Here is a 17,066-nt window from a genome sequence, read left to right on the forward strand (position 1 = left end):
AGCTTACGCGTCACATGTCGGTCCGCCGTCGTACTAATAATATTAACAGATACTCAAATCAATCCTCAGCTTTTTTGATGAAATCAGGCAAAGCGTTCGCCTTATCGTTGCTCTCCAAGGACACGTACTCCTCCCAGAGCTTGACCAGCTGCTTCTTCTCGTTGTTCTCGACCTCCAGCCGTCTTTTGAAACCCTCCAGCTCGCTGCGTAGCTGCTCGTTCTCCTTGTTCAACTTCTTGAGCTTGTTCATCCATTTCATCTCGTAGCCCTTCTTCAAAATCGCAACCTTCTGCTCATGTTTGGCAGAGTACTGCAAATAGAGGTCCTGAGCCAGCTTCTCCAGCTGCTGTTCGAGGTTTTTGTCGTGCTCCTGAATCTTGGCGTTGGCCTCCGCGAGCTGGCTCTCCAGCGTGGTCACTCTCTGCTTCATTGTCGACGCCTCGGTCTTGGCTTCCACCAATTTCTCGTTCTTGGCCTCCAGATTGGCGCTCAGCTCGTTTATCTGGGCCTCCGTGCTGCCTCGCAGCGCATTCATCTCCTCGCGCAGCTTTTCCAGCAGCTCCTCGGTGTTCTGGTCCTTGCGCTTGCTCAATTGCTGGCTCAGCTCCTCTTTCTCGGCCTTGAGCCGCTTGATCTCGTCGCGACGGTGTCCCATTACCTCTTTCAGACTCGTGTTCTCATCCTCTAGTAGAGTCTTCTTCTCCTCGAGAGACTCGAGCTCAGAACGCACGGCACCTAGTTCGTTCTCCAGTGCGATAATCTTATCCACGCCAGACTTTAATTCTTCCTGGTATGCGTTGAGTTTCTCACCAGCTTGGCTCAGGTCGAGCTCAAGACCCTCAATCTTGATTGCCTGCTCGTCAAGCTTGTTTCGCAGCTCAGCCGCATCCTTCGTCTTTGTATCTAGCTCCTTAACAAGATCCTCCGTCTTCTTCAAGGCAGACCTGGAATTGCTCGACATATTCTTTAGTTGGTTTTCCAGCGACTCTTTCTCTTTGGTCAATTGCTCGATCTCGTTCAACCTAAGCTCCAGCGCAGACGAAAGCTCTATTTTTTCGTTGGACAACACGGCCTTTTCCTCCTTCAGACTGGTAACGGCTATCTCTAGATCGGTGATGCGTGCAGTCTTGTCTGCGAGTTCGGACTCAAAGTTCTTTGCGGTTCCCATCAGCTGACTGTAGATCGTTTTCAGCTTCTCAAACTTGGACTCGTGGAATTTGACTCTAGACTCTAATTGGCTGATCCGAGCATTTGACGCCTGGATCGACTGCTTGTATGATTGAAGCTCAGCAATAAGCTCGCCCTTCTCGTTCAACAGACGTCTCTTTTCTCCGGACTCGGTTTCCAGCTGTGCGGAAACAGAGGCCAACGTGGCTTCCGTAGAAACAAGCTTCTCCGATTGGACTGCCACCTCCGCCTTCAATGCGTCAATACTGCTCTGCATGGACGACTTGATCTGTTCCAGTTGGGAGCTCGTGAAAACCGGCCTTTCTTCCGCCTCCTCGCCACTAACAAGCTCGAAATCCTCAATCTCGTCTTCCTGATCAATCATGGCGCTGAAGACGTCCAGGGCAGATATTTTTTGCGAGAGCTTGACAGGCGACATTCTCTCGTCCTGCTCGCCCTCCGAGTCCGACGTGTCTTCGTGGCGGTCCAGCGAAGAGTCGGCAGCAATCGCAGAAATATCGTTGATCTGTGTGCCCCTGTGCTTGAGTCCGTTGATCACCTCCGTTTCGCCGTCGATCTTGTCCTCGAGCAGCTGTCCATGGCTCACGTTGGCGAGTGGACTGTTCTGCGGATCGAGCACAGGATTCTCGGTCGAGGCGTTGTACAAATCGATATCCGAATCGTTCATCAGCCGGCTGTGGTGTTCTCTGTGGGGGGTCACGCGCGTCTTGGAGTCCGGTCTCAGCGGAGTCTGGAACGACTCGTCTCCCAAATGCATCTTCTTCGCGCCCGAGACAAGTAGCGGAGTGTCCATGTGTCTCTTGTGGTTCATTCTATTTTGGTGAGCCCCCACCGGCGAGGACTGCACCTCGACCGCGTCCGACTCCACGTCGAGCATTTCAATCTTATCGGTGTCGATGGTATTATTGTCGTCGTTTTCCTTCTCTGCCGTGCTCAGGGCCTTCCTCAGATCGTGTTTTCCCAGCGCAATTGGAGCCAGTTTACTGTTGAGGGGCTCTTTGATACACGTCAAAGGCACCCTGGCAGGGGAAACGGCGAGCGACTGCGTTTTCTGGGGCGAGAGCGACCGCCGTCTAAAGCTGGGCTTTCTCGTTTCGTGCTTGTACGCGAGGCCGTGTTCGATCCGCTTGAGCGCGGTCTTGGCCCCGCTGGGGCTGTTTTCGCTGAGCTTAGCCATATCAAAATATAAACAAAAAAACGCGTACAAAAAATCCCCAAACGGTGGCACATAGTTAGGAGGCCTTACCCGGCCGTTGAAGTTAACTTTACAAATATTTCTTGCCTTTGAGGATTTCATTAGTACACCATGTCCAACAAGGAATGTGTAAGTGTCATCTTGCTTTGGATTCTAACATCAGTCTGAGCTGTACGAGCGTATCATTGAGGATGTGATTGCCGAATCTCGACAGGACTTTGAGGACGGGGGCATTGACGAGCAAACGTTGTTGGACCTCAAGCGGATATGGCGAGACAAATTGTCGAAAACAGGGGTCGCGTCTTTCAGCTGGGACCTGAAGAGACAACAGTACGACGACAGCAGCAACATGCTGGGGCTGGGCGACGACCGGATCAGCTCCCAGACGTACCAGGAGCAGTTCAACCCTACCGGCAGCGACGCAAACTCAGGGCTTCACATCCAGGGGCTCCACCTGCCGCAGTCGGATCTGGCGCTGCCGACGAGCTCGATGAAGCAGGAGGACGATCTCGGGGGGATGAACATCGCGCTTCCCGGCGGAGGCAGAATAGGGCAGTCGGACGGAACGGTGACGTTTACTGTTGAGGGAAAACAGGCCGAGGAGCTGGCCAGAAGGCTCCGTCGGACGCAGACGGACGGCGAGGGAGACCTGGGCGAGGACGGCAACGAGCTGGGGTCCGACCTGGGCGTGGACTCGGACGAGATCAACTCGGATCTGGACGACCCCGACGAGGACGAGATCAACTCGGCAGACGATAACGAGGACCAGGAGTATAACATCATGCTGTGCTTGTACGATAGGGTGCAGCGCGTGAAGAACAAGTGGAAGTGCAACCTGAAGGACGGGATCGCTAACATCGACGGACGCGACTACGCCTTCCAAAAGGCGACGGGAGAAAGCGAGTGGTAGCCTAATGCGTTTGGCTGCGATTGTATATTATGATAGATGGATGACGTGAAAAAAAAGCGAAATTGTAACCAGAAAAACAATAATTAATTTTTGCTCATGCTACAACCTCGAGTCCGGTGTTTTGGTGCTCTGAGGGCGCTGCGCAACAAGACTCCGCGTGCATCGCAGGTGAAAAATCCAGCAGAGCCGCCCAGCGACGCCGAAGAGAGCCCGCTTTCGCCTGCGGAGCTCGAGGCAATCAACAATATACAGTCGTCGCTCTACCAGCCCAGCGATCCGTTTCTCGAGCCGTCCAAGGCCGACCTGATCCAGCAGAAAATCGACGCCATCTCGCAGAAACTGGAGCGACAGAAACAGCTCGAGCAGGCCAAGTACCAGAAGCTCATAGAGGAGCAGGAGCAGGCCCTGCGTCCCACGTTGGGTGACTACAAGCGGCCCATCACCTCGTTCCTGCTTCTGGGGTCTGGGGTGTATCTTCTGCTGCAGTACGCGTGGACGTGTCTGGAAGGAGAAGAGCACATCATCGCCATGGAGCAGAGGACACGGGAATACGAAAAAGAGATCCAGACACTGCTGGATCAGCAGGTCGCAAAGAAAAAATGGTTTTGGAGCTAGAACGTTTCTGTATTTTCGCAATAATACTTACAGTCTAACCGAAAAAGTTGTAGGACTTGCCGGTCTCCTTAGCGGCAGCGTCGAGGACCGACTTGGCGGCAGAAGCGTCGGCCCCGTTCAGCTTGCCTGCGACATCGGCCAGAGAAACGTCGCTCAGAGCGTCTAGCAGCGTCTCGATGTCTGCGTCGATGAGCGTGGCCTTGTCCTCGGCTCCGAAGTAGCCATTGTCCTTGGCAGCGGCCCTGATGGCACGCTTGTTCTTCTTCTTGGCGCTTTTCGCGGCCTCCTTGGCCTTCTTTGCGTTCTCCTTCTCGAGCTTGGCCTTGGCCTCCGCTTCTGCCTTGGCCTTAGCCTCGGCCTCGGCCTTCAGACGGGCCTCCTCAGCAGCCTTTCTCGCACCGGCTTCTCTCTCCCATTTCTTTCTGGCCTTCTCGGCCTTTTCCTCCTCCTTGAACTTTTTGATTCTTGGGTCCTCAGACGAGGCTCTCTTGACCAGGTCGGCCAATCTCTTGTTGTCCTCGACCTTTCTCTTCTTTCTGGCGTTGTTGTTCTTCTTCTCGATGTACCGCTTGTGGTCTCTGTTGGCAGTGTCGTCCGGAACGTCCTCGTCGAGGAACTCAAAGGTTCTCCATGAGTCGAAGTTGGCCCAGAACTTGTAGAAGGCCTCCACCTCCTCCTTGCTGGACTCCATGTTGCCCAGAGAAGGAACAGGCTGCTTGTTGGAAAACCTGGCCTCCGACTCAAACACAGGCGTCCAGGCCTCGAAGAAATCGTACTTCTCCTTCGGCGATGGGGGCTCGACGTCGGCGTTGAAGTCCACTGAGTCGTACTGTTTTCTCTTGATAGGGTCCAGCAAGGTTTCGTAGGCTTTCTGGATAATCTTGAAAAACCCGTCCTGGTCCAGTCCACCGGCGGCACCCTTCTTGTCTGGATGGTGCTTCAGGACCTGCTTACGGTGGGCCCTTCTGATCTGGTCCTCGGTGGCTCTGTACCTGAGCTTCGACAGACCCATCACAGCGTAAAGGTCGGCCGTCTTCCAATCTCTTGGATCGTGCTCAAGCAGTTCTTCGCTCTGCTCCTCGTCGAATTCGTCGTCGTCGTTGGACTCCTCCACCGACTTGACGTTCTTGGAGGCCTCGAGTTTCTCGTACTCGGACCAGGTGTGGCCTCGCAGGACTCTGGTGGCATGCGCAAGGAAGTACTTGCCAACAGGCTCAACAGGACGCTTGACAGGAGCGCTGTAGTTGGAGTGGGCTTTGAAGTCGCCGGAAAAGCTAGCAGGAACGGCAGGAAGCGACATGCTCTGGTGTGGAAATAAAAGTAAAAAAATTGAAAAAAAATATTTTCCGTGCTCCCTAACCATGACATCGTCCTCCGACCTCCAACAGCAGGACCTTGTTGTGTTCGAAGACCGCTCGATTCTGCCGAAATCAAACCCCGAACACAACTACTGCACCCTCGTGCTCTATAAGGCGTCCACGCGGCCCACGTGGCTCAATGTCGCGCTCGTGGAGAACTCGCTTTTTGGCACCTGCTACGTCAACAAGACGCCCGTTTCCGACCGCTCGACTGCCCCAGTCGTGTTCGCGTCGCTTAGCACCGATGAGACTACATATCGCAAACAAATGGCACGGCTGAAGGGCGATCTGGCTGGCTTCAAATACGTTGACCTCTTCAACAGCTACCAGGACTGGTACGCCAAGATCTCGCTGGAGGTGGACCGACAGAGCAAACTGGGCAAGCCCAACGTGTTTATCGAGAACCCTGAATTTCTGCTGTTCCTCACAGACATCACTGTGGACCAGCTGCTCGCACAACTGCGGAAACTAAACACGAAATGCAACTTATTCCTCATAAGCTCGGGCGACGAGAGTCTGATGGAGTATTCCGATTCGCCAGATGACCTGGCCACCATTCACGCTACTTTTCTGACGAAACTTGCCCACAGATCATCTTTGATCTTTTCGTTGCGTCCGCTGCGCACGGGAAGGGCGGAAGATGTGACCGGAGAGCTGACTATTGGTAGAGGCCTGATCGGCTCGCCGAAGAAGATTGTCGAACGAGAATACCTCTATCTGATCAGTAAGGAAGGGACAGTGAAACTCTTCTATAGATAACCTATTTGCTTCTGTATATATTGTAATAATCGTCCAGAGCAAACTCAATTGCGCAGCGAGTCTCCAATAACGGATAGAGAGGCCAGACTGACCGTTCTCCAACCTGGATCCAGTAGGGGATATTCTTCTGGTACTCGTTGATGTCGAAGATACGGCTGAAGTCCTTGATCAGCGTTCTGAGCTCCGGGACGATAGTGATCTCGCTGTTCTCAAAGCGGGGCGTTTTCTCGTCCACGGCCAGCCATCTGAGGAAACCCAGGAGCAGCCCAAACTTCTCCAGGGCTTCCACTCTGTGTCTGAGCTCCAGACTTATCAGGTTTTTGATATGGTTGGTCAATTGCCAGGAGGTTGGCGAGTGCTTGAGGTCGTTGCCGATGAGCGGCGCGAGATACGGTCTGGCGAGAGAAACAACAAAGTGATTGACATTAAATAGTTCTGTGAGTCTTGTGTAGGGCGAGATTGGCTTGAACGATTTCGTGTTGATCGAGCTGGTGTAATGTGGCGACAGATACTCGCAGTGTCGTTTTAGAAACGTCAGCGTCTTGATCTCGTTGTCTGCGGTCTTGTACTTGAGCTGGACGTCCTCGTCCAGGACGCCGTTTCCGATGGAACAGTAGATTGCGCTCTTGATTGTGACGTTGGGCGTGGACACATAGTTTAGAAGCGACGGCACGCAGCTCTCTGTCGGGTGGATAAGGATGTTGAGGATTCTGTTTGTCTTCAGGTACGCCTCTTCGAAGGTCAGGTCTCCGACCTTCGACTCCACATACTTGATGAATAGTAGCATGTCCTGGCTGTATCCGCGTTTGATGACCGAGCCAATCACGTGGTGGCTGTTGCCGTCAGTTTTATCCTCTGGTAGCAGCTGGACAAGATTATTGAGGTTGTCTTCGATCTCCGTGTCGTCCAAACAGCATATCAAGGCGCCAACCAGGGCGCCGATGGCAGAACCAGCAATTATCCTGGGCAGCAGATTTTTAAAGTAGAGTGCCTTGATGACTCCTAGGTGACAGAGTCCAAAGAGAGAGCCGCCTTGTAATATCAGAGCTGTGACTCCAATCGTCTGCCGCGAGTCGTGGAAAAAATCCAGCTTCATCTGGTTGAAATAGCTCTGCTCCATGGTCTGGTCGCGCAGCTGCCACTCGTCTATGAACTGGAAGCATTTCAGCACCTCCTCAATGTAAGCTTCAATCAGGACTTTGGTGCCAATGTACGACTTGTTGTACAGCTGTTTGTTTGAGATCCCGCCAAAGTTCCTGAGCACGCTCGACCGCAAGATCCCCATCACCTTGAGCGGGTCTTTATAGATTCTCGCGAGCCGGAGATCGTGCAGACGCTCGTTTATCAGCCTGTAGTCGTATTTCTTGGAGATGAAGTTCTGTCGCCAGACGTCGTAGCCGTTCAGCCGGTCGATCTCCGACGTGATCATCTCCCACTCGTGGAAGTCCGTACATGTTTGCAGAGACCGTTTCAGGTCGCGGATCGGCGAGTCTCTGACGAGCTTGACGAGCCGTTTGACCCAGAAGAATACCACGTCAATCACCAACGCCAGCACCTTCCAAAGTGCTGGCGGCGTGTTGTTGATGACGAGCGAAATAACGTACAGCACGGCCATCGAAAAGCCCTTGCTGTTTCTCTTCATGTTTAGCCGGTCCGAATTTAAAATTGGGGAAATTTAATAGTTGACACCAGCCCGGAGAGGCGGGATATATTATTCGCTGAAACAGAGCCAGCACTAGCCGCCTAGAACAACAGTGCCTTTCCAAGGCCATTGGCGGCCCCCGCTAGGAGACCACGCCGCCAGCTACGCGGGCAGGCCCTGTCTGATTACATAAAAACCAGTCTAGTTCACGGCTGTGAAAACATATATTTTTCCCCTGCTATTTTCTCTTTTTCGCCACCATGGATATCATTTTGGGCATCAGAGTCAAGGACTCGGTCATTGTCGCCACGTCAAAGGCGTTCACAAGAGGAATCTCGGTCCTCAAAGACACAGACGACAAGACAAGAGTGCTCAACCAGTACAATCTGCTGGCGTTCACTGGAGAGTCGGGAGACACGACCCAGTTCGCAGACTACATCCAGGCCAACATCCAGCTGTTCACAATGAGAGAAAACACAGAACTGAATTCCAAGGCAATTGCGTCGTTTGTCAGACAACAGCTGGCCACCTCGATCAGATCCAGAAAGCCCTACCAGGTGCAGATCCTGTTGGGAGGACTCCACAACGGCTCGGAGCCATTTCTGTCGTTGATCGATTACTTGGGCACTCGCGTGGACCTGCCGTACTGCGCCCACGGATATGCTGCCTTCTACACCATGTCGCTGCTCGACCACCACTACAGATCGGATATGGCCCTGGACGAAGGCCTGAAATTGCTCAAACTGTGCCACGAGGAGCTCGTGAAGAGAATGCCTATCGAATTCAAAGGCCTGTACGTGAAAGTGATCGACAAGGACGGCATCAGAGATATAGATTTTTCCTAATAAAATTACTTGTCGTTCCATTACATACTCCTATAAACATCAGGTTCGTCGCCGCCTCATATTATCAGCGTCTTGGCCTCTTCGCTCGACGCTGGAGGTTCTGCATGGATAGTGCTCACCGGCTGGTTCTTCTCATCAAGAACAACCGTCTCGTACAACATAATCGTGCTCGTGGTCTCTTGCTCCGCTTCTCTCTCGGCCTTCTCGCGGGCCTGGAACTCGACGTTGGCCTTGGCACGCAAAATGGCCAGATACGACTCTCCGTCGTTCACCAAAGTGCCCAGAGTTCTGTTCAGCTCGTTCAGCAACTTGGTCACGCGTTCTAACTTCGGCGTGGAGCTAAGAAGCTGGTCTCTGGTCTGAATTAACTCCTGCTTCAGCTCTTTGTAGTTCTTCCACTCTTTCCAGTCGTCTCCGTTCTTCACGATTTCTGTGGAGTAGGCGTTGAGGGTGGACTCGCTGAACTCTTCAAGGGTCTCCAAAATGGACGTTCTCACGCGTAGCACCTCATCGGAGAACTCCCGCTCGTATTTTTTGAAATCTTCGGTGATCTCCACACCCTTTTGTGTCAGCGACTCTGAAAGACGCTTTAAAAGATCCCGCATGTCCTGGCGAGTGACATAGTTGTCTGTGTTGTGGTTGATGTCGTGAATCATGACGTGGGCCTCATCGTAGTTGCGGTTGACCAGCTCGCCGAGCTCTTGCAATTTAGGTCTCAACTGGTTGTAGATCTTGTTGTAAGCATTCTCGTCTACCTGGGCCACCTGCGACTCGAAATCATTTATCGCATCCTGTGTTACCCCCTTTAACAACTTGTTGTACTTGGTGAGTGTGGGCTCGGCCTCGCTAAGAGTCTCCGAGACGTCGTCTGTCTTGTCAGTCTCGGCAGCCTGTTTTGACAGTTTCTTGAAAAACTCGACATCCTCGTAGGTTGGGATCTTGAACTTGGCATTCAGTAGCTTGTTGAACTCATCCTTTAAAAACTGCTTTTTGTGCTCCGTCCGCCAATACTCCTCGGTCGTCTTTCTGATCTTCGAATCGCGCTGGAAAGCATCAAGATACTCATAGGTTTTGCAGTAAAAGTATCGCAGTGCATCCACCAACAAAACCACTAATCTTTTGGTATTCACATAGAACCAGGAGTTCCTGAGTGCTTCCACATGCGGCTCCAGCTTGTTCACTCGTAGTTTATAGTAAAGTTTCAACAGCTGTGGTCTCACGTAGAGATTATATCTGAGATACAGTGCCAGCCTCAACTTAGTTCCCTGGATATAAAGCTCAGTCTTCATCCGATGGAAAAGGGAGACAGTCCGGGGGATGATTTTCGTCAGAACCACGATCTTAGCCTTTGTGGTCAGCTCGAGTGATTTAGCACTAGCGTACTCCCCCACTTCTGCACTCTTCGCCCTTGCATAAACCAAGGCGAGTCCTGCTACCTCCTGCGCCTTGGCCGTCATCTTCTTGGACAACTCGCCTAGCTTCGTCTTAGCAACGCCACCGTACTTGTCAACATGTGGCTTTGCAAATTTGGTGTAAGCTTTCGCACTTTGCTCGTAGCCAGCTTGCACAATTGGCTTCACCGGCGACTTGGCGTACAAATTATTCAGTGGAGTGAAAACCCTGGCATCCGCCACTTCAAAGACAGGGCCGCAGTATGGTTCCACAAACCTGTAGTACTTGTGGGTGTAAAGACAGAGGGCATCGCTGGATTGTGAAGCGTCCAATTGATAGGTCTGCGAAAGAGGGCACTTGACAGTTACATGGGTGACAACATATAGCAGTACACCAATGACAAAGAGAAGCCTGTTTTTAGGAGATAAGAGCGCCATTTGGGATGTCCTGGCAGGTTATAACAAAATGGGCCTTCCAAAATCAATAACAAACTTGTTGAAGGCGACTCGTTCCAAAATATTTTACTCTATTTTTCTTGAAAATAAACAAGTTTTTTAAGCTGGATTGCGCACGATGCATAGAAAACACCCAAACACACCCGCACACCAAAATATTTATCAGTACCTCGGCGGCCGGTTGTAGGGCGTCCTATTGGGCCTGTGGCCGTAAGGTCTTGGAGCCCTGCCACCACGACCTCGATAGCCATAGTTACCACGCCCATAAGATGCTGGAGGCGGATACAGCATCTTGGGAGCAGGTTCCTGCTGCTCCATGTGTTTGTGTTTCTGTGCTATCTTGCGGCCCCCGAGCCCGCCTCCTAGTCTCCTGGGTTTCCAGTTTTTCACCACACGGCCCCTTTCAATGTCTACGACCACTGCGCGATCTTTGATCACCATTCTATTACCGTTCTGAAACGCCAGCTTGGCGTCGGACTCTGATTTGTACAGGATAAACGCGTAGCCTCGACTTTTCCCGGTGTTGGTGTCTCTCACGACTCGGATCTGATCGATTTCGCCAAACTGTGCGAATTTTTCGCGCAACTCTATCTCATTAACTGTGTAATTTAGTCTACCAACAAAAACGGTTTTGTACGGGTCTCCGGTGATGTTGGTGTCTGCCTCTGGGTTCCATTTTAGTAGAGCCCGCTGGAGAGCCTCTCTGTTTTGCTGTGACTTCAATTTGGCCTTGGCTTCGCGGCTGACGAACTCGTTTTTGTAGTCTTTGTACTCTTCGACATGGTCCTTCAAAGAGGACAGGAACGACGCAATTCCATCCACTTTGGGTGTCCGACGTTTCTCTATAGGAACATCTGCTGGAGGAAGGTACTGGAGAGGCACTTTGGGCGTGAACAGATCCACAACCAGCGGGGTGTACTTATTATCCGACATAGGGGAAAAAGAGACGATAGATTAAATTTAAGGTCGATCGACCAAAAAAAATTTATAAAAATTTTAGGGGAAAAAAAATCATTATCTTGGTTAAAAATGGCTGGAACTCAGAAGAAGAACGCCAAAGGACGGCTGGATAGATACTACCACCTAGCGAAGGAAAAAGGGTATCGTGCGCGTTCGTCTTTCAAGATTCTCCAAATCAACCAGAAATATGGCCATTTCCTAGAAAAATCTAAGGTCGTGATAGATCTTTGTGCGGCACCAGGATCCTGGTGTCAGGTTGCAGCGCAGCTTTGTCCTGTCAACTCCCTCATCGTGGGAGTGGACATTGTGCCCATCAAGCCGATCCCCAACTGTATTACATTCCAAAGCGATATTACCACGGAGGACTGCAAGTCCAAGCTCCGGGGCCATCTCAAGACGTGGAAAGCAGACACCGTGCTGCACGACGGTGCTCCCAACGTGGGTCTGAATTGGGTGCAGGACGCTTACACCCAGTCGCATCTGACGCTGCAGGCTCTGAGGCTTGCTGTTGAGCATCTGGCAGCGGGCGGGACGTTTGTCACCAAGGTTTTCCGTTCGAGAGACTACAACAACCTGGTTTGGGTTTTCCGCCAACTTTTCGACAAAGTCGAGGCCACGAAGCCGCCTGCTTCGCGTAACGTTTCTGCGGAGATCTTCGTTGTTTGCAAGGGCTTCAAGGCGCCTAAGAAGCTGGATCCTCGGTTGCTGGATCCCAAGGAGGTTTTCGAGGAGCTGCCAGAGGGCCCTGTCAATAACGAGGCCAAGGTTTTCAACCCAGAGGTCAAGAAGAGAAAGAGAGACGGTTACGAAGAAGGCGACTACACTCTTTTCCATCCGATGGCGCTTTTGGACTGGGTGCGACAGGAACAAGACGTGATCAACACTTTAGGAAGTGTGAGCAAATTTGAGATCGACGAGAACAGTGACGAGTGGAAGCTTCTGCGTCGGATGAAGGACACGACTCCGGAGTTTTTGGAATGCTGCAAGGACCTCAAGGTGCTGGGCAAGAAGGATTTCCGCTTGCTGATCAAATGGCGGAAGCATGCTCGTTTGGTGCTGGATCTGGACGACGAGAAGGAAGAAAAACAGATTGAGGTTGAGGAGCTGACAGAGGAGCAGAAAATCGACCAGGAGATTGAGGAAATGAAGGAGAAGATCCGTCTCAAGCACAAGAGAGAGAAAAGACGCAAGAACGAGGCCCGGCAGCAGGAGATCCAGAGAATGCAGATGAACATGTTGACGGACATGCAGATCGGTATTGACGCCGGCCAGATCGGGTCGGAGAGTCTGTTCAATCTGAAGCTGGCGGAGAAGACCGGACAGCTGAACGAGCTGGCTCGCGGTAAGAAGAGTATGGTGTTCACGGGCGAGGACTTGATCCGCGACAACGACATTGTGGTGGACGAGCGCCAAGCTGTTGAGTCTGGCGACGAGCTCGACAACCTTGAGGACCAACTTAACTCGATGTACCAGCAGTACAAGGAGGCGAAGATGGAGCGGGACGCGAAATTGAGAGCCAAGGCTGCGCGTGGCGGCGACGACGAGGAATGGGAAGGAATCGAAGACAGGCAGAGCGAGGTCGATTCGGACGAGGCCGTGGAGGAAAGCGAAAGCGAGAGTGACATCGACAGCGACGACGACGAGGCGATCAACAAGCTGACAGCCACCATCGAGAAGAAGAAGAAGGGCGGGCTGAGCAAGACGGCCAGCAACTTCTTTGGCGACTCTATTTTCGAGGGTGTTGAGGAGGTCAGCACAGGCAGCGGGCAGCCGCAGCGAGAGCTGGCGAAGCAGCCAGTTTCTGAGCAAGCCGCTTCGAAGCCGTCCGCGTCTGAGAGCGAGAGCGAAAGTGAAGCTTCCGAGTCCGAGTCCGAGTCCGAGAGTGAGACGGAGCCTGACTTTGAGCTCGTTTCCGGGTCCGGCGACAACTTGCCCCACAAGCAGGAGGTCGATCTGGCCACTGTGGAGGCAATGACGCTTGCCCAGCAGCTTGCTTTGGGCCAGAAATCGAAGAAAGACCTGATCGACGACGGGTTCAACAAGTACTCGTTCCGCGAGAAGGAAGGTCTGCCCGACTGGTTCCTGGAAGACGAAGAGAAGCACAGCAAGATCAACAGACCGATCACCAAGGAGGCCGCGTTGGCCCTGAAGGAGAAGATGAAGCAGCTGAACGCCAGACCGATCAAGAAGGTGATGGAGGCTGTTGGCAGGAAGAAGCTGAGGGCCATCAAGCGACTCGAGAAGATCAAGAAGAAGAGCGATTTGATTGCCGAGGACGATTCGAAGAGCGAGCTCGACAAGGCCAAGGAGATTCAGGCTCTTGCGTCGAAACTGGGCAAGAAGAAGAAGACCAAGCCGAAGGTCACGGTGGTGGTTGCCAGAGGCAGCCACAAGGGCCTGTCTGGACGTCCGAAAGGTGTCAAGGGCAAGTATAAGATGGTTGACGGTGTGATGAAGAACGAGATGCGTGCATTGAAGAGGATCGAGAAGAAACGGAAGAAGAAGGGTAAGAAATAGTGTGGAAATAAATATCCAAGTTGGGGGATCTGCATTAAACAAATGCGTAAAATAAATAAAATAAAATAAAATGAAATAAATAAATAGTATAATGAATCACCGCACAACGCTGTTTGTGTACAGCAACGAAAAAGCGGTTTTTGACGCGCTGGGGGGCAAAGACAAGATTGTTGTTCCGGCGTCGAAAGCGTCGCCGCTCGCCAGAGAAGACCGCATCGAGATCGACGTCTCCTTGCTGAAACCAGAGTATCGCGACATTCTGGCCAAGTTGCAGCTGCTCAACGTCCAGCTGGGCAGGAAACGCAGCGAAAAACCGCAGTTCACGATCTTTGGCGACCACGAGAGCCAGCCGGCTGGGGTGCGCATCGACGTCGCTCCGCAAACAGCCCGAAACATGGCCCAATACGAGAAGCTGTCGCAGCTGGCTGTGGAGATGGTTCTACAGCTGATCCGTGTGGACACGAAGACCACGCCGTATTTTTTCGAGGAGTGGTACCGGGCGTATCTGTTTGAAGAGCCGGATCTGGAGGTGTCTGCGCTGAGAATATGGAATGCGCTAATTGGTGAGCATTTTCCACTAACCTCGGCGGAACTCCAACGCGCGGCATCTATGGAGCTTATTCTTGACGGAGACAAGCTTCGTCTCCTTTTCTACTGGCCTTGGGTCGACCACCGACTGGAATTTGCCAGAGACAAGCGGGAGATCGGCGTGTTCTATCTCGACTCTCTGCCGGGCGACTACGACCTGAGCATCAGCGGAGTGCGTGTTCGCGGCGACTCCAAGTTTCTGCCGACGTCGCTGTACGCGAACTCGTTCCACACGCAGCTTCCGGGCGTTTCTGCTGAGCACGCCTTTGTACAGCCTACAGGGCTGCATCCAAAGTACAAGGTGCGCGTTTCAGGTGAGAACGAGGCTCCCAAATCGACGTGTCGTTTAATTTTCGATTTGGATATTCCGTCCACGTATATTGTCGACAGGTACCAGCTGGCGTGGTACGAAGGCACTTTTAGGAACGTGTCGGTTTTCGGCCGCAGCGACCTGGAACTGCCGAGCTACAAAGTCTCGGAAGGCTGCTCGCTGCGCGTGGAATTGGGCCCCGGCGTGCGGGAGTTCGAGATCCCGCTGCATCTGCGCTACGGCGAGCCCTTGCGCGGCGTGAAACCGATCGGGCTGGCCGCGGGAGATCTCTATTGGGACTGTGAGACCGATCCCGAGACAGACTCCCTAATTCGAGGCAGCTTCATGCACGAAGATCGAATACTGGAACGCACGCACTGGCAGATGTTCCACATCGGCAGCCATGGCGCGAACTACCTGGAGGCTCTGTTGCCCGTGGGCGACGTGCGGGACAGCCGTGTGGTGGAGAGCGGCACTCTGGCGCTGGTGTCGGTTTTCGCCGTATGGCTTGCCAAACTGTTTTGGCAGATTTGATTCATGATGGCTCTAGAAATCTTTCAACAATAGCAGAGCGCAGCGTGTGGCTTTGCGGTTTCAATGGCTGCGCAAAATATTTCTAAAATTGTCTCCTGGAATTTGAGAGGAGTCAGAACTCTGCTGAATTTACTACTATCCACTCAGCACCATGCAGAGCCGTCCTACGGAGCAAGGCGTTGGTCTACGGCGGCGAGAGTCGGTCTCCTCGATCAGCTCAATGCGCAGTGTGCGGTCCATGACCACGCCGCGCGAGGTCAGCACCGACTCGCTACTGGTGATAGAGGACCGCTTCGTTCGCAAGCCACGGGCCCCGAGATTGCGCCGGCCCGACCCGAGGCCACAGCCCCGGCTCTCTGCGCATGTGTCCTTCCCTCCGCCCTCTGCCGGCCGCTCCACGTACTACTTTCCGAACGGCGAGGTTTTCAGGCCACGGATGCAACCACGGCCCAAATCGGCCAAACACAGCTCCCTGCCAAACATGGGCAGTCTAGCCACCGGCCAGCGGCAGCCACCGTTGCCAGCTCCGGCGGCCCCTGTCCAGGAGTACCAGCCGGTCCCCGAGACTCAGCAGATGTCTCAAATATCCAATCAGCCCACGGGCTCGAGTGCGTCGTCGGCGTCGCCGTCGTCGTCGGTAGACCACAGCACGCCGGCGTCGTCCATTACGTGCAGCGAGGAGGAGGACGACGACAAGAAAGGACTGAAGGGGATGTTCAGCAAGCTGCTCCGGAAGGATAAGAAGCTCAGCAAAAGAGCCGAGCCGCTCGCGTCAAAGAGCAACCTGAGCAGCGAAAGCTCGTTGGAGTCTCTGTCGCTGTCGACCGAGCCGAGTGACGACAGCAGCAGCTTCATTGCCGGCGACGACCGGCCGCTAGACGGCGGCGACCTCGACTCGGAACTCGAGTACATCTCGTCGATCATTGGGATCGGAGAAACCTCGTTTTTCGACGACGAGAGCCAGGACAAGCTCATCAGGCGCGAGTCGCTGAGCAGGAAGTCGCTGGAGAAACAGAAGTCGCTGAGCAGGAAGAACACGCTGGATTCGCAGGCCACGCTCGACGCGAAAATGCACTGCGACGTTGCAAAGCCGCGCACTTTCGGCAACGGCGAGTTCGAGGTCGTCACCACAAACAGCGCCAAGGAGCCAGGCAAGTCCTGTGCCGCGGCGAGGTCCGCGCTGAGCTCGCGGTCGGCGAGCCCGCAGCGCGTGTCTTTCTCCGATAAGATCTACCTTAATGAGACGTTTTCTGCCGACCATTACGTGCGGTTTAATAGAGGCCTCAAGCACAGCTATTCGCAGTTGGCAAGAAACCCTGCGCAGATAAAGGAGATCCGGGCCGAGCTGAACCACTACAAATTGCACGAAATGGCCGTTCACGAACAGTCTAGAGAGTATACGCATTATTTCCGAGCTGCATAATATATTGACCCAGGTTCACTCAGGACCCCCTGTAGGTGGAGTAGCCGTAGTTGCTGAGCAACAGAGGCACGTGGTAGTGGCTGTCTGGCGGGCTAGGCACCTCGAACGTGATATCGACGAAGGGGAAGAACGTCTTTCCGTCGCGCTCCAGAAAGTAGTTTTTCGTGTGGAAGCGGATCTGGTACACTCCGGGCCCCACGCTGGTCCACTGGTTGTCCTCGAAGCCGACGCTTTTGCGCAGTTCGCTGTCTGGGCCTGCTGGCACCCATTCGGCAACCCGGCCGTCCGAGTTTGTGCGGGCCGTCGCAAAGTGCTCGAAGGTGTTCCTCAGAACGCGGATGTCGCACTCCACGTTTGCGGCTGGCTGGCCCCGCG

The 17,066-nt window shown here is 53.3% G+C and overlaps 12 protein-coding genes across 12 annotated transcripts; 7 read left to right on the forward strand and 5 right to left on the reverse strand.

Moving 5' to 3' along the window:
* Positions 1–58: 58 nt before the first annotated feature.
* KL911_004043 (uncharacterized protein) lies at positions 59–2,365 on the reverse strand (the record flags this gene model as incomplete). Its single annotated transcript, XM_043199291.1, has 1 exon — positions 59–2,365. The coding sequence occupies one exon, from the start codon at positions 2,363–2,365 to the stop codon at positions 59–61; it is 2,307 nt and encodes a 768-aa protein (XP_043053312.1).
* Positions 2,366–2,494: 129 nt separating this feature from the next.
* KL911_004044 (uncharacterized protein) lies at positions 2,495–3,293 on the forward strand (the record flags this gene model as incomplete). Its single annotated transcript, XM_043199292.1, has 2 exons — positions 2,495–2,512; positions 2,574–3,293. 2 exons carry the CDS (start codon positions 2,495–2,497, stop codon positions 3,291–3,293), a joined length of 738 nt encoding a protein of 245 aa, XP_043053313.1.
* Positions 3,294–3,389: 96 nt separating this feature from the next.
* On the forward strand, positions 3,390–3,908 carry KL911_004045 (uncharacterized protein; the record flags this gene model as incomplete). The annotated part of the gene is made up of 1 exon (XM_043199293.1): positions 3,390–3,908. One exon carries the CDS (start codon positions 3,390–3,392, stop codon positions 3,906–3,908), a length of 519 nt encoding a protein of 172 aa, XP_043053314.1.
* A 34-nt stretch (positions 3,909–3,942) lies between these two features.
* Positions 3,943–5,208, reverse strand: KL911_004046 (uncharacterized protein; the record flags this gene model as incomplete). The annotated part of the gene is made up of 1 exon (XM_043199294.1): positions 3,943–5,208. The coding sequence occupies one exon, from the start codon at positions 5,206–5,208 to the stop codon at positions 3,943–3,945; it is 1,266 nt and encodes a 421-aa protein (XP_043053315.1).
* Positions 5,209–5,269: 61 nt separating this feature from the next.
* On the forward strand, positions 5,270–6,025 carry KL911_004047 (uncharacterized protein; the record flags this gene model as incomplete). Its single annotated transcript, XM_043199295.1, has 1 exon — positions 5,270–6,025. One exon carries the CDS (start codon positions 5,270–5,272, stop codon positions 6,023–6,025), a length of 756 nt encoding a protein of 251 aa, XP_043053316.1.
* Position 6,026: 1 nt separating this feature from the next.
* Positions 6,027–7,667, reverse strand: KL911_004048 (uncharacterized protein; the record flags this gene model as incomplete). Its single annotated transcript, XM_043199296.1, has 1 exon — positions 6,027–7,667. One exon carries the CDS (start codon positions 7,665–7,667, stop codon positions 6,027–6,029), a length of 1,641 nt encoding a protein of 546 aa, XP_043053317.1.
* Positions 7,668–7,927: 260 nt separating this feature from the next.
* On the forward strand, positions 7,928–8,512 carry KL911_004049 (uncharacterized protein; the record flags this gene model as incomplete). Its single annotated transcript, XM_043199297.1, has 1 exon — positions 7,928–8,512. The coding sequence occupies one exon, from the start codon at positions 7,928–7,930 to the stop codon at positions 8,510–8,512; it is 585 nt and encodes a 194-aa protein (XP_043053318.1).
* A 56-nt stretch (positions 8,513–8,568) lies between these two features.
* KL911_004050 (uncharacterized protein) lies at positions 8,569–10,341 on the reverse strand (the record flags this gene model as incomplete). Its single annotated transcript, XM_043199299.1, has 1 exon — positions 8,569–10,341. The coding sequence occupies one exon, from the start codon at positions 10,339–10,341 to the stop codon at positions 8,569–8,571; it is 1,773 nt and encodes a 590-aa protein (XP_043053319.1).
* Positions 10,342–10,521: 180 nt separating this feature from the next.
* Positions 10,522–11,292, reverse strand: KL911_004051 (uncharacterized protein; the record flags this gene model as incomplete). The annotated part of the gene is made up of 1 exon (XM_043199300.1): positions 10,522–11,292. One exon carries the CDS (start codon positions 11,290–11,292, stop codon positions 10,522–10,524), a length of 771 nt encoding a protein of 256 aa, XP_043053320.1.
* A 96-nt stretch (positions 11,293–11,388) lies between these two features.
* Positions 11,389–13,836, forward strand: KL911_004052 (uncharacterized protein; the record flags this gene model as incomplete). Its single annotated transcript, XM_043199301.1, has 1 exon — positions 11,389–13,836. One exon carries the CDS (start codon positions 11,389–11,391, stop codon positions 13,834–13,836), a length of 2,448 nt encoding a protein of 815 aa, XP_043053321.1.
* A 91-nt stretch (positions 13,837–13,927) lies between these two features.
* Positions 13,928–15,268, forward strand: KL911_004053 (uncharacterized protein; the record flags this gene model as incomplete). Its single annotated transcript, XM_043199302.1, has 1 exon — positions 13,928–15,268. The coding sequence occupies one exon, from the start codon at positions 13,928–13,930 to the stop codon at positions 15,266–15,268; it is 1,341 nt and encodes a 446-aa protein (XP_043053322.1).
* A 151-nt stretch (positions 15,269–15,419) lies between these two features.
* Positions 15,420–16,691, forward strand: KL911_004054 (uncharacterized protein; the record flags this gene model as incomplete). Its single annotated transcript, XM_043199303.1, has 1 exon — positions 15,420–16,691. The coding sequence occupies one exon, from the start codon at positions 15,420–15,422 to the stop codon at positions 16,689–16,691; it is 1,272 nt and encodes a 423-aa protein (XP_043053323.1).
* Positions 16,692–17,066: the final 375 nt, after the last annotated feature.

This window comes from Ogataea haglerorum (genome assembly GCF_019207285.1).
Source record: "Ogataea haglerorum isolate 81-453-3 chromosome Unknown 81-453-3_NODE_11_length_416158_cov_97.210077, whole genome shotgun sequence".
Classification (NCBI taxonomy): domain Eukaryota; kingdom Fungi; phylum Ascomycota; class Pichiomycetes; order Pichiales; family Pichiaceae; genus Ogataea; species Ogataea haglerorum.